This window comes from Pezoporus wallicus, unplaced genomic scaffold (genome assembly GCF_028554395.1).
Source record: "Pezoporus wallicus isolate ANWC-B61680 ecotype Strahan unplaced genomic scaffold, APGP_CSIRO_Pwel_v1 scaffold_7107, whole genome shotgun sequence".
NCBI classification, from domain to species: domain Eukaryota; kingdom Metazoa; phylum Chordata; class Aves; order Psittaciformes; family Psittacidae; genus Pezoporus; species Pezoporus wallicus.
The window spans coordinates 5,636,808-5,652,000 of NW_026642114.1; the positions used below are offsets into that span (position 1 = coordinate 5,636,808).

General features: G+C 44.5%; 1 protein-coding gene across 1 annotated transcript; it reads left to right on the forward strand.

Annotated features, from left to right (window-relative positions):
* Window positions 1-3,637: 3,637 nt before the first annotated feature.
* Window positions 3,638-13,665, forward strand: UTS2B (urotensin 2B). The gene is made up of 5 exons (XM_057427081.1): window positions 3,638-4,480; window positions 6,964-7,065; window positions 10,018-10,055; window positions 11,408-11,501; window positions 13,018-13,665. Exons 1-5 carry the CDS (start codon window positions 4,357-4,359, stop codon window positions 13,041-13,043), a joined length of 384 nt encoding a protein of 127 aa, XP_057283064.1. The 5' UTR covers window positions 3,638-4,356; the 3' UTR covers window positions 13,044-13,665.
* The last annotated feature ends 1,528 nt before the right edge of the window (window positions 13,666-15,193 follow it).

Genomic DNA, 15,193 nt, shown 5'->3' on the forward strand with positions numbered 1-15,193 from the left:
TCAAACTGCTCTGTCAAGGACTTTGCAGCATACATCAGCAGAGTATTTGACCACCTCTGAGTGGCATTTTAAATAACAGGACTGAGTGTGCTTTGTTTTCTCAACTTCACTCCAGGGTAGGGGTAAGAAGCAGAGGAGAAATAAAATATTAAATGTGTAAGGGATGAAGGCTGAATAGGACAGGATGGTTTTCAGTACCTTCTACTCTGATTTCTACTAGGTGAAGCACACTTGGAGACACAGGGGGCAGATAGATGCAACAAGAAAATGGAAACAGTTTGTTGGGCATGTAAACTGACAGGTGATAGAGGCACATGGTAGACCATAACGAGGAAGACGAGCAAGATGACTTCTGCCTTTCTGACATTGTGTGCGAAGCTCTCTTCACCCCTGCTGTGAGGGCAGCTCCCTTTTCTTGCCTGATAAAAGCTCACTAACCTTTCACTGCTCTGCTGGGGCTGCCATTCCCCCCTCTCTTCTTATTCTTAGAAACACTCTAGGCAAGAAAACAATGACACAGGAGCCTCTGTACCTGCACTACAGAGTGTAACATCCTGTCTCTGACAGCTGAGACCAGCTGGCTGCAGCCAAGTTCCATGCCTGGTGCAGAGGTTGCAAAACAGTTCATACACCTTTTCTCCCAACCCTGAGTAAAGGCTCTTCCCTGACAGGTCCTCTCATAGCAGGTTGTTTGCTTTGAGACCAAGCAAACTGTGGTTAAGTGGAGACCACAGCAAAGCCTGTTGATGCTGTTGAGGTTCACTTGAAATACATGATGCATGTAATGTTTTCATGCATTTTCAGGAAGGTCTGGGGAAAAATAAGAATATTTTCTCTTTCTCCAGCCCCCAGATGTACAACATATAAAGTGGTCTGGAAAGCCGCCATTCCAAGCCGGCTCCAAAATGTAGCCCCTTCATGTTCTGCTTTCAAGCAGCTTAACGCTGCCTCCTGCGCTCCTCCTCCACTCAAAACCCACACTGAATTCCCCTTGTCTAAGGCTTATTCTGAAACAGTGAAGGTTACTGCTTTAGGGTTAAACTAAGGTTAGGTTATTTGGGGATTGCATCTTTTTGAAAGGCAGCCCTAGCTTTGTTACTGCTAACAGCAAAGCCCAAAGTGACTTCAGAGAAACTGGGATTTTATATAACATACCTGAAAGCCTTCGCTGCTCCAATGTCTACCTGACAGAGGAGTCTATGCACAGAAAGAAGCTGAACATTTTGAGAAAAGTTAGGTCCAAGAGCAGCAAGGACCAGCTGCTCCCTAGGGAATAGGGAACCAAATGCAGTGATACTGCCAGCAGAACAGGGACCCATCCCAAGGGATGCAAGCAGAGCAGTCCCAGAGACAGCAGCAGATTCAGCCAAGAGCTCCAACAATCAGGGAAGCCTAGGCAGATCCAGATTCAAGCTGGGAGTGAATCCACTTGTCAGAATCAGGGCAGATGGCAGCAACCAAGGTCAAACACAGTCCAGCAACCACCAGACAGGTCCACACTGATGGAACATGTCTGAGGTCAAACAGGGAAATTAACCTGCACATCTGGGTCCAGATTAGTAGGGAACATTGGCAGGCAAAGACATAGGTGAGCTGCAGACCAGCATTCATCCAGCATAGCCCAAACAGAAGCAAAACCACCTCAGGGCTGAACTTAAATAGGGTTCCTCAGCCTATGAGCAGAGAGAGTGATAGAGGCCCCAGATGAGGCTGCTTGGGATTGTTAACACCTTCAGGGTCCTGATACATGTACTCATCTCTAACACTCAGCTGATGCAGCTGAGTTTAGTGGCATCTGTTTGGGCTAAGCCTTCTTCAGTCTTGCCTTCTGGACTTATTGGGTTTGTCTAACTTTTTCAGTTTTCCAGTTTGATTGTGCTTGATTACCTGAAGTCTGCATGGCTCTATGAAAAGAGAAACTTCTGCAAGAAGAAGCTTAAACAGACTGGTGCCATGGGGGGTAGAGATATACGCACTATCTTTGAGCTCTAGACAAAAATGCTCAGTGGGTGATGTAGAAGACATGGCTGAATTAAGTAAGAAGGGGAATATGGAGACAACGTTGTTTTTCTATTGGGAATAAAATACATAAGAACAATAAAATGTAATAGTGTTTCCAGCACTCACACAAATGGGCTAAAAGCAAAGGAATTTTCTAGATGGGAGTCTTATAGAAGCCAAACACTGCAAATCAACCCTTATAATTGCAACAAATGCAAAAGGTCCACTAATGTCTGGCAGCAGTACTCAGGCATCTATCCACCCACTCATCCGCCTGATCAGAGCATCCACCCCTCACAGCATCCAGTAATCTCTCTTCTAGTATGTAAATGTAGACTGGCAGTTCCTCATCTTCACCAGGGCCCTCATTGAAAGCACTGGCACACTTTGCTTTGGGGGCTTAACAGTTGCAGTGACCCAGAACTGAAGTTTTTCAGCGGTGAAGGAGAATATCTCAGAGAATAGCTCATCCTCCTGAAAGAGCCTGACAATAGCCCATGACGCCTTATAGCCAAGGGTATGAAAAAAACAGTCAGAGCCTGTGGGTTCTGCATAAACTTAGATGAGATGGGGAACCCACCTTCTACATCCAGGCAAAGTCAGTTTTACAGCAGATCTCAAGACAGACTGGTAGGGACCTGGAAAACCATTTAATACCAAGTAAAACAGACCTGACCTTCCTTTAAGGATACGGTTTTGAGTCAGAGCTAGTATTGTCCGCCTTGGACTCCTGTGCAAGGTGGTGTTCATCCACTTATGGCCTCTGCTTCATGGGGGCTGCTCACCTGTGAACGGTTTGAAACAGGCATCTTAGGGAGGCAGAGGCAGCTGGAAAAGTGGTCCCACTAGGACAAAGCTGTCCTTCAGTTCAGACTTTGTGAAGAAGGGGTGTGCTTCAGCTGGTTCACAAGACTGAGGGAAAAGACAAGTTTGGTTTATTTGTACATATTATAACTGCAGGGAAAATTTTGGAATATTTTCTCAGTAGAAAAGTATTGCTTAATAGAAGCATCACATTCAATTTCATATGCGCTTCTTGCAAAAATCTGAGCCTCTCTCACACTATTTTTTAGTAAAAAGTAAATATGTAAAGGGATATTAAAAAGCTAGTCATTCTATAGCACAGCACGTTGCAGGGAGAGCTAGGGACTAGAAGCCAAAAGCCCAAATATGGAAATCATACTGTCTTTTAGTTGAAATGAAGTGCAGGTACCATCAGAGGAAGCTATGTTGGGTAATCTGGCATAATGTGGAGTCAAAAAGGCACACAAAGTGAGTCACTAGGAGTGTATGTACAAATCAGAGATTGGACTGATTCTCTCCCCCATCCCACCATGGGGGGGAGTGAGTGGCTGTTTAGTGCTTAGTTGCTGCCTGGGGTTAGACCAAAGCAAGTACAGATGATTCAGTTCTGCAGAAGAAGCAGAAGTGAAGAACAAAGCTTAGCACTGTTACTATTATGACATTTTTCTTGGTAAGGTTGTAATAGAAACTAGTAGCAGGTCCCTGATGAATAGGGATGGATAGACAACAAATAGGGTTTCGGAGAAGACATGGAATATGTGCAATATACCTCAATACTCAATGCTTTGCTCTAAACTATATGACTGTGCAGTCAGAACCAGCATCTGACCTTCCACTTCTTTTTTCTCAAAAAAACCCTGAAGACAGTTGCCCATCCTTGATGTATTCCATATCTGCTGCCAAATCTGCACACCCCCACTCAGACACAATCCCAAAATAGGGTGTGATGCCTTTCCCGTTGACAAAGCCATAAGTCACGGTGAGTGAGACACACTTAACATCCTCCAATCAGTTAAATGAAAAGAGCTCTCCCTTTCTGTTTCCCACAACTTCAGCACTCATTATATCTCACATTAATTAATATAGGCACTAGGAAGTGAGATGATAAATTACAAAAACCCATTAACCTGATTCCATCCAAATTGGGGACATACGGCAACTGTACGTTAGACAAATCTTCCTTGCTAATGTGGGAGTCTTCGTGTCTGAACTCTATTAAAGGAGCAGCCACCAAAAAATATTTTTAATGTATGTACATATGGAATGTGTATCAATGTGTGTGCACAGTGCATGCCTGTGGGAGCATCAGAATTCATTAGATCAGTCTGATATGAGATATATTGAACAGGTTCCATCTGACATCTGTAACTGGGTTGTTCTGTCCACTCCCAAAGGAGTGAATCATATTGACAGGTTGAATTATGTCTCCAGAGATATTTTTCTCCCCTCCTCCAAAGGCCATTTGCAATCACGGCACATCCACTGCCTCTTAAAAGTGAGCTCATCTGGCACTGAGTTGCATTGAAGTCCTCCACCGTGCCTGAAGGAAGAATGCTTTTAGGTAGTGGGAACGTGGAGAAGATGTGGTCTGTCCAGCTGTTCCTTGGGGTGCTAGCCATCTTGACCATGACTGTGTATATCCCATCTACACGTGGAGAGCCTTTTTTACTACAAGGTAAGCTGGAATACAAACTAGATGACACAGGTAGGTGGTAATATTTTTGCTTTGCTTTGCTGCTTGTCACGGCCAATGCAACACTCATTTATGTGTGAAAGAAAATAAAATTAACCTTGAGCAATACTAAAAATTAACATGGGTGCTACTCAGAGACTTGTTCATATTAACATGAGCTAAAGCTGTCCTTCTGGTCTGCAGCTGATAGTATGATATAGTCCGCTAATCAGTAAAAATATCAGATCTGGTGAAATCTGGTAAGGGTAGCTCTTTCTCTCCCAGACGAAAATTTCCAAAGAAAGAAAAACATTAAAATATCACAGAGTAGCAATTCCGGAATGTACCATATGAGATTTGACAGCTCATAAATGTCAGTAGTAGGGTGCTGCTGAACTTTTTTTATTCACAAAACTTCTTTTTATATGTTCTCCCATAATTTAAATTAATCTTTGCTTGAACTTGTTCTGCAGGGAAATGTCAATCATTTATCTTCTTTCTTAAAGAGACTTGGCAGTGGAAATAAGAAAAAGAGATGCTAAATATAGGCTTGAAAATAACATTGCTTTTCAAATTATTTTTCCTCTTATATCACCTGTTTATTTTTGTAATGTCAACCAAAACATTACTGAAGCCACTTTACCTACATACTGCTTCTCTTTGGTTTTTACTGGAGTGTTTATAGGGTGTTTTTTTTTTTTTCTGTAGCAAATCCCCCAAATGACTAGAAGTAGCTATTTTAGAATAATAACTGTCTTTCAGATTTAGGAATGAGGTTTATAGCACTCCACATGAGTTTTACACAGCATGTAGCTCTACCGACTCCCTTGGGGTTTTTTCCAGAGATCACAATCAGGACCAGAGGGTTCAGCCGCAGCGTGAGGCAGGATTGAGTCTGGCCACATACTTGGAGCATCACTTTGGCCAGGGCTCCTCTGCTTCAGCAGATTTATGTTATTTTAGCAAATGGAGCTGATTCCCATACACTCTTGAGCATCCTTAAGACTCATCTGGCACAATGTTTTGTCTCGTGTATCAGAAATAATTGCATTAATCTCATCACACCTATAAAGAGCTGATGGCTATACAAGACCATTTTTTCCTTTGTCACCTCCTTGAATGGAGGGTGCAGATCCTAAAGATCCTGGAAAAAGAGAAAATAAGCCTTTCTGTATTTTCCAGTTGTGGAAATCTAGGCATCTTCAAGGGCTTTGTAGGATCTGGGTGTGAGGCACGGGTGTTCAGACCAAAGGCTCTGGGGAATGACCATTCTCCCTGTAAAGTCTGGCTTCCATTCTGTCATTCTCAAAAATGAATGCAAAATTCAAGTTTCAGATTATTCTGGAAATCTGTTCATCAGAGCTGGGAGGATCTGAGAGCCTTTAGGGCTCTGATTAGTCCCATCCTGTGTGTCTGCTGGTTTCTGTTAAACCCTTGATCTTCCCCACCATTCATTTGAGGGCATAGCCACAACCACTAAAGCAAAACCACTGAGAAAGCTCCCTGAAGAGGCCGCATAAAGAAGTCCAAATTGCTTTAGGACAGCAGTTTGGAGAGGCTTTCCCTGGAAAACAGAAAGATTCAGGAAAAAGTTCTTTACTGTTAGGGTGGTGAGGCACTGCAATGGGTTGCCCAGAGAAGCTGTGAATGCTCCATCCCTGGCAGTGTTCAAGGCCGGGTTGGACAAAGCCTTGGGTGATATGATTTAGTGTGAGGTGTTCCTGCCCATGGCAGGGGGGCTGGAACTTGATGATCTTAAGGTCTTTTCCAACCCTAACTATTCTATGATTCTATGATTCTATGATTCTATGATTCTATGGTCTACAGCTACTGTAAGATGCTTCCTCAGAAATAAAGAGGCTTGCTTTAAGCTCCTCCACACTTTGACTTTGTTCAAGAGGAATCCTATGATACCACTGGCAATCAGATAGAGTAGCCCCAAGGCTGAGTGAGTGCAAGAACAGACTGCAGAGCTGCAGGGCTTTTCAGTTGTGGTACCCACATGTCAGCCCTCATAAGGGTTAAGTTCGCACCTCTTTTGCCCCTGGGAAGGTGAATAGTGTGAGCGGGGTAACACCTGTAGTTCTGAGAAGATCTCATGGGTTCCTGCCTGGCTTTGCAGACACATCCACTACACAAGAGGTCTAGACTGTCTAAACCAAGGTGATGGCTCCAGCTCTCTGCAGCCAGCCATGCTGATGAGGCTGCAGTGAGACTGGCCAGAAGCCCGGAGCTAACAGGGAAGGTTCCCCCATTCCACACCCTTTCACTGTGCAGCCCTCACTGTCTGGACATTTTATTCTATGCTCACACATCTTCTTCTTCCCCAGAGGTCTTTCCACCCTAATAGACAGGTGGACAGGTGCTGACAGGAGATGTTTTCCTTCCACTTATTACCCTACTTCATTTTTTGGTTTAATGTTGGGGGCTGGGATTGATCCATTTTATCATTACAGACTGAGAAAGGTGTGTTTTATGTGCTGCAGATAACCGAGTGCTTCCGGAGAGAGAAGACACAAATCACGAGGAAACACTGCTGACTCTGCTTCTTAATAAGAAACTCGCATGGCGGAGACCAGAAAATATTGGTAAGTGAACAGGATCGGAGATCTCATCCTCTTGAATCCATTTTTGCATGAATGCAGGGAACCTGCTTCTCAGGTTTCTCAGAAACGCCAACTGCTCAGAAAGCAGAAGCACCCAGTATGGCGTCTACATGTGATTAATGTGAGATGTTCCCCATCATGGAGCTCCTGGACATGCTTTTGCAATGCAACATAAAGCTGCCCCAAAACATGCACCCTGGATCTTCAGACACTTAACACTGAGCTGGCAAGCATGCGTGTGTGTGTGCACAGAAGTAATAGAAAGAAGAGCTGCTGCTGAGTCCCTGTGCCCCTGCTATCCCTGAGACATTGTGTACTGGGGGCATGGGCCAGCCTTGGGAGTCACCTCTGCAACCACACTCCATACAGCCTCATGTGCTTTTGAGATTCAGCTCAGTGGCTTGCTGGCATGCTAAAACCAGCAGCACCTTGTGAGCATATGGGGGAGTGGGGCAGAGTCAGGATTGCAGAGATCATATGGGTGAGATTGATCACTTGGGGTCAGGTGTAGGTTGGAAGAGGGGTAGTGGGAGCTCCTATCTGAGCCTAAGGTCCTGCTACTGCTGGAGGAGGTTGAGACAACAGGCTTTTCCCAAACAGCACAGAGGCCAAAGATGGATCATGGAGGATTTTCCTGTCTGTGCTCTGTGAGCAGACACCATATTTAAAGCCAACCGCATGTGGCTAAACTCAGACACACTGAAGAAAAGTTCGGGCTTTCTCTGACACTATGCACAGCAATCACAACTGCCATAAGGATTTCAGGGGTCAGCTATTCCCACAGCCACCAGAGCTAGGGGAGGGTTTGGGCTGTATGTGGTGGTCTTGGAGCAGGAAGCCCATCTTCCTTGTGAAAACAGCCAAGAATGGGGCCCAGCAAAAATTCTGTTATGAAAATCCATTTCTCAAAATCACTCCGTGCTCTTCCCCAGCTCTTTGTTAATGCAGTGAAGCAGTGGTTAAACAATCCTGGGACAAATAAATAAACACAAATCAAATCCTTGTTCTAAGCAAGGCATTCTTCTTGCAAAGGAGATGCATTCAAGAAATAACATTTTTATGATTGGTTTATGGATTATTGCACTTATTGCTCCTAGAGGAAAGGCTGCATTTTATGCCAGACAATTGAATCTAATGAATCTCTGAGCAGAGCACAGACAGAGGATTTACAGCAGGCAGTTTCTCAAAGCTGCATGCATAAATTAACTTCCTTCCCCCTGCTTGAGATAATCTGTTCCAAATTTCAACCACTGTTCATTTTCTATTCATAGCAGTCATTGGCCAAGCTTACGGTTTGCAGAAAGTTAAGCCAAAACACACACTTGAAATTCTGAAAGAGGTAAAAATGTGTATAATAATAGTAACAATAATAACAAAATAATTATCTCTTAAGTGCCACTTTTGACTTGTAGATCTGCAGGCCTGGGTGTCTTTACCTTATGGATACATAAAGACATTCTTAAAAGGAATCTGCTTGAGGTCATTGCTGGCAGCATCAGGAACAGAGCCCCCACCTCCCAAATCCCAGCCCATACCCAGACTATCTGTTAAACTGAGCTCTGATGCAATGGATTTGGTTAGGAACTGCTGCTTTTTCTGCTGGATTAATATCAGTCATAAAATATTCTGAATTTTTCAACTGAATTGTTTCCTTCTCGAAGGAGAAACTGGAAAGGCAGTCAGCTCCTTCTTGGCTGCTCAGTTTCAAATGTTTTTTTTTAAAAAACCTAAGTCTGGCAATGTGTCTTTGTGCTGAAGTCTTATCTGAAATCAGAGGAAACTGTATCCTAAATCCTCTTGGAGATGCAGATCAACGCCTGCTGCCACGTTAGGAGCAGGCAAAGGAGGCAGCACCAGGGCTGGGTTTTGGCTTTCTTGTCAGGCACAGCAGAGACATTCTTCAGCTCTTTCCTGGCCCTTCTGCTTAGTTTAGTGCATTTTTTCCAAAATTGGCACTTAAAACCACCTGATCACTTTGTGCTCCCCTCCTAGGAGAGCTGCTGTAGTCCAGTCACTCAGCTTTGATTTAGCTTATTTTGTCATGGTGCTTTTCATTGTTTCATCTATTTATTTCTTCTTTTTTTTTTTTTGTTAATAACTGCTTTTGACATCAGTTTGAGTCTGGAATAGGGTATCTTAGTCCTCAAGAGGAGTGAGATTGAAATCTTTCATCCTTTCCTGCAGTTTTTCCTACTGTTAGTCCAGGCCCTTCCCAATACAGCTGGAGGTTTTAGATACCGTTCATAGGCATGTAACTCTTTCCTTGTCCTGGATGTGTTATCTCAGGGCAGTTAATTCATTTTTTTTTGACATTCTAGTACAGTTCTGCTCAGACTTGAGATCTCTAAATCTAATCTATGAAGCTGGTTCCCAGGCTTCCTAACATTTAGAAGTGTAGAATCTATGCACTCACTGCTGTTGCTCAACTCTGCCAACCCTGATGTTTGCTGACTTATAAAGCAGTAAGTTATGCTAGGCAAAATCTGTGTCTTCTGACTTCTGCCTGCGTGGGTGATGTGAGGGTACACAAGTCTTAAAGGAAGAAATGGGAGTTCATATAAAAGGCCAGTGACAGGAAAGCCAGCATTAGAGACTTGCTGTTATCAGGAAAAAAAATGAAAAAGCATCAAAGAGGTTCATCTGAGTTGGTATCATACAGTATGTGACGTTGTTGGGCCAATTCTCCTAGAGCCTGGAACAAGAAAGTGTCCTCTTTCATCAATGGACAATTAGAGTGAAGTTCATAGAACTCATCAGAGAAAGCCTGCTTTTCTGTCACTGATTCTGCTACCACAGATTTGGAGATAACTAACAGGAATGAGGTGATAACTAGGTCTTTTCTTGTCAACCCCTGAAGTGGTTAAATGAAGAACATAGTTTTTGTTTGAGCTTTGGGAAGCAATTCAGATACTGATGTTACTCTCCTTCTTGCAGACTGGGAGCTGGCAAAGAAATTTGAAGAGCTTGAAAAGGTGAGAGTAGCAAATATAGAGACACATATATGCATATTGTTGTATGAATAGCTTAAGCATTGTGCATACTGTCTTTATGCCCTATTCTTTTATCTTTGTATCTTTCTCCTTTTCATTCTGGAGCTATAATATAAGCATATATCACACAAACAGAAAAGCAGAACCTGGGCTAAATAGCTGCACAGGCTGGAATAGATAAAAAGAGAGCAAGGCTATAGACTAGCACAGTACAAGCTGAGGCAGCTCTTCCCTCTGCCACCAGTGGAATGGCAGAGAAGGCCAAGCCAGGAAAAAAATGAATGCCAAAGAAATCTCCATGGAAGAAAAGGAGGTCATGCTGCCTTCGTAGGCATTGCATCAGCTGGCTGCATTAGGTAACAGGTTGAAGTTAGGGATAGCCACTGCATGCCTATCCAGAATTATTTTTGCCTGAACTCTTTACTAGTCAGAGAGGCCCTACCCAGGGTCAGGGCCCTGCTGTGCTGAGCAGAGTGGACACACACACAGACAGCAAGATTAAGGCCCATCCTACATCCAGTCTCAGGAGCAGGGAAAGGCATGCTGGAACCTTGACATGGCTCCCCCCGTGCCCCAAAACCCACAAGCAGTGGAAGCCCTTTTTCCACTTTCTCAGGTCAAGTCCACATGTCCGTGTGGATCCTGGAGGTCCTGCTGGGTTCCTCTTGGCACTTTCCAATTCAGACTGAAAAATCATGGTGTGGCATTCCAGATGGAAGGCTGCTAGATCCTACCCTAGTCCGTCGCTCCAGTGCTGAGGGACATCAAGCTCTGGCTTCCTGGGAGTAACACATCCAGAGAAGTCTAGATATGGGCCACAGATGTTCCTGGTCTACTAGAAAAGAGTAGCTACAGATGGAGAAGAAATACCGTAGACTTTGTACATTCTAACCAAGGGAAGTTAGCCAGAACTGGGGGAAGGGAGAGAAGGGACAACATAGAGCAATGGAGAAGCAATGTTCTCTGCTGCAGTGGGTGAATGCCTGGAGACCTCCTTCCGCAGCGGTGACTTGACAATTAGCGGTGCAATATCCTCCTATGCAGCCTTCTCACTACAAGGGTTTGCACCCTGGCGTGTGGGGAAGAGCAGACAGTGCCTACACTGCTGCCACCAAACAGGCAGCTTAATGGAGGAGGACATGAGGAGGTTTGAAAGCTCCAAAGGTAGATCTTCCTGCAATGGTCCTGCTCCAGGGAAGGCCCTGCCTTCTCCAGTGATGCCGACAACCAGGTTGCCTGTACCTCCTGCCTCTGAGCTGCCCTGTGCTTGCCAGCGTGCTGTGCAGCTCCTCATGATGGAGCATTTGTTTACTGCTGTGTTTATGTTTAAACAGCTGGAGAAGTTGAAGGATCAGCTCTCAACTGAGGAAGGGTCAGAAGTGGCCTATGCCTTGGAAAGTCTTTCAGCATCCCAGCCCAAAAAACGCGGTAGGTTTTGGGTTAGAGCCCTGCAACCATCCCATCCAGCTCTCATCTCCAGGGATTCCTTTCTGCAACAAAGACAGTGACAGTAAACATGACCCAAATATGCTGAAAAACAGGTTGGCAGTTTTTCTAGCAGTCCTGGCCCTCTCTTGTTAATGGCTGGCTGGTTTAGCAGCCCTTGAGAGAAGTAAAGAACTCTGTACCCAACCCTGTCTGCTGTCAGGGCAGATACACCAGGTCTGCACTCCCAGGACCTTACTGAAGGCAGTCAGTGTTGCATCCTGCTTTTCACAGAGAAACATGGGGTTATATGAGCAAGGAGTGCTTGTAGTGGAGGGGGCGAGTTATGTATGAACACGTCCCCTAAGTGCACAAATTGCTTTGCTCTGGGCACAAAGCTAGTGCTGAAGGCATAATGATGAATTTGGCATGCATTCTTGTCTGCCAAGGTCACTGCATCCCTCCAGAGAAAAAAGGAGCACTTGTTCTTGCTGTTGAAAAGCAGCTAAAAAGGATGTGGAAATCAACCAAGAATGCAGGGAACTAAGATTTGGTAGGTCCCCCAGTTGGTCCCCAAGCTTTGCCCAGTCTGTATTCAGTGACTCAGGAACACATAACAGCAGTGCTCCTGCAAGGCCACCCCTGACAAGCACATGGACAATACTGCTCATGCTGGCTTTCAGTGGATTCCTCCCCTAAGCTGTGGCAGCTGCAAACCAGAAGTCACTGATGACAGCTCTGGCCTAAACCCAAAAGAGCTAGTTCTGCCCTTACCCACATGCTCTGTGCACAAGCAAGCTGACAACCTCCCGGTCAACCAAGGGAAAATCTTTTTGTGCGAGGCTTGTTTAAGGGCTCAGGTGATCCTGAGACCATCTGCAGTTTATAGGCAATCCTGGAGGCTGTCTTTAGTTTGGCTATTCTAATTCATACCCCCACCAGTCTGGAAAGTTCAAATGCAGATAAAACTACTTTGCCCTGCCAGGTTTAAATCAGATTCTGACAAAGAATCTTTGCCTTCATCTAAAGTCCTTCCAGTCTAGGAGAGAATCTCATGTCTCAGCATGAGCACTGCTGATTCAGTAGAAGCTTTGTCCCAAGATCCTGCTTTCAAAACCTGGATAGAAATCTCTTCTCATACTTAACAATAGGAGACCCACAAAAGATTCAAAGAACAAGGCATGCTGGTGATACAGCTTTTTTTTTCCAACACCAAAATGTGCATCCTTCCCCAGCCTAGTTTGCCTAGAAGCTCCCACAGACATCAGTGTTGTTTGGAGGCCAGTTACCAGCTGAGTGCCTGGACACGGAAGCAACTTTTACACCCCTTATTTACACTATAAGCAGCTAAAAGAAACAACTTCTGGAAGTTTTATATGAAGTCAAAGATGGTTATTGAGATGTGCCCAGAAACCACAATGCTAGCTTCACACCCCAACTCTCTCAAGACATGGGGCTAGAATAGGAAGCTGGAAAACTTCCTTGGATACTAACATCCTTCTCTTGTATCCCTTCCCAGCCTGCTTTTGGAAATACTGCATCTGAAGGCATGCCAGGACTGGAGGATGAACATGAGCCCTTCCCCAAATGCCTTACTGGGCATTAATGTGTTAAGAGTTTGTTCTGTTCTGTCATCGTGCTGCTAAGTTGAATGCCATCCTCCACAACTATACAACAGCCAACTCTAACAGGGACTGTGACAAGAGCTGGTAACCCACTACCACTCTCAACTGTTCCTTCTTTGCAGGTTTATCCCACTGTGATCTTCTACTTGGAAGATGCTCACCAACTTTCCTTACTGTCCTGTGTGTGCCATTCAGTCTGCTGCCACTATACACTCTTCCCCTTCTCACCAGGTCCCCTGAGGCACCAAGCACTAACTCAGTTCCTCTGAGTTTGGGCCTCTGCCCACATCTGCAGACATTGCTCACAGTGATGTCTCCATTTCCTATCACTTCCTACGAGTAGGTCTGTGATGACCTAACACACGCTGTTGGGACAGGAAGGCAGATTGGGTGTAATTGGGTGAAGGACTCAGAGCTGCCTGCCTCGGCTTGCTGAGCCAGAGCTGTTCCTTGTTGTGTCCTGTCAGTGTGCACTGTAGGTCTGGGGGAGGACAGACACAGAAGTCTGGATCCCTTGGATATCATTCCAATAAAGATTTTTCTGTTGCACAGAAGCACATGCTGTTTTCTTTCTCACCCCCTGCAGAGACCCAAGACACAGCACATTTCCCTTATTGTAGGTTCTTGTTACCTTAATGGTTCATGTGAAGTTTACAATGGCAAAAAAGGCTCCCATTAAACACCTAGGTATAGCAACACTGGTCTCTTTCAGTGTGCCTGAAGAGGCCTTCCTTTTGGCCAGAATCAGGAATGAGAGTTGTGTCTTTCTCATGAATATATGTGGGTTGCTATCCTCACAGGACTTGACTTCTAACTATTCACCCCTAAAAGCTGTTTTAAGCAGAGATTTTTGGCTCATCTGGCTGGCCAGTGCAGATGCTAGCTGTCTTTTTCTACTACAGAATTACGTCTTCCTCTGTCCAAAAAGAAGAGATCACAGTCTATCACTGGTTCTTACATATATTCATCTTAAGTCACATTATCCACATTTATTTGAAAAAAAAGGACAAACCAAAAGGACCATATCCCCAGAGTAAATCTTGATGTTAACTCTGTGGTTTCCAAGAGTGTAAATGGGAGCAGAATCTGGTAGATCCTAGTAACGTGTGGCCTGATTTTGATTAGAATTGAACTCTCTCTCCAGCCCCACCAAGTTATGCTATTTAACTGTAGCTTGCATACTATGTAGTCTTCAAAACTTTACCTCTCCAAAAGCTGCAATTACCAATCTACATTCATTGCCTTGGGCTCTGGCAAGAAGTGCATGCTTAACCACAGCAGTACTTTTTGCGTACTTTATTAACAGGAGATGTATTCATCCTATTATAGAGCAAAGCCAACATCCATGGAATAAAACCAGTTTGATTATATCAGTGAGCTCTAATGACATGCAAAATACACTTCACTATTAGCATTAATTCTTTGTTATTTCAGAACCCATTTCCTGTTGCTTTTGTGCAAGTGAAAAGGTATATGGGAGCAGACTTTCACATACCCTCACAACAGCACCAAATGCAGGAAAAAAATCATGTCCTACTGCCAAGAGAAGGATCTCTCTTTCTTTAAGAGTTTGGTGCTCTGCCTGAAAGGGAGGTGTGTTACAAGAGCTTCACTGCATGCCCCAAGCTGGTCTTCAGCTCAGATGCTTTTGGCTTGCAGGAAATCCCAGTGCAATGAAAGGCCAGAGCAGCAGGATCTATCTGTTACCTGCTAGCTGTAGTCATGCCTTCCCGACCCAGTGTGGCAACTCACCAGCAAGTCAGGAAAAGGAGTACAGCATCTGTGGCTATTTAACAGCTTGCTCTGATCTAGACACAGGAAATTCCTGAAGTGCAATGCACCATGCAGCCTAGCAGTGATTTTTAGCCCATATGGTGTGCTACAGCCTATCAGCACTGTTATTTACTTGCTCATAGTACCCAAACTACCCCTCTACTTCCTTACAGGAGCTACATGCTGCTATGTTATGTGCTTCTACTAGAGTGATGAGCAAGTGTTGAATGCAATTCATTTACTAATTTGAAGCAAAGGTGGTGATGCTTTCCCTAGGCTCACCCTCAACACATCACT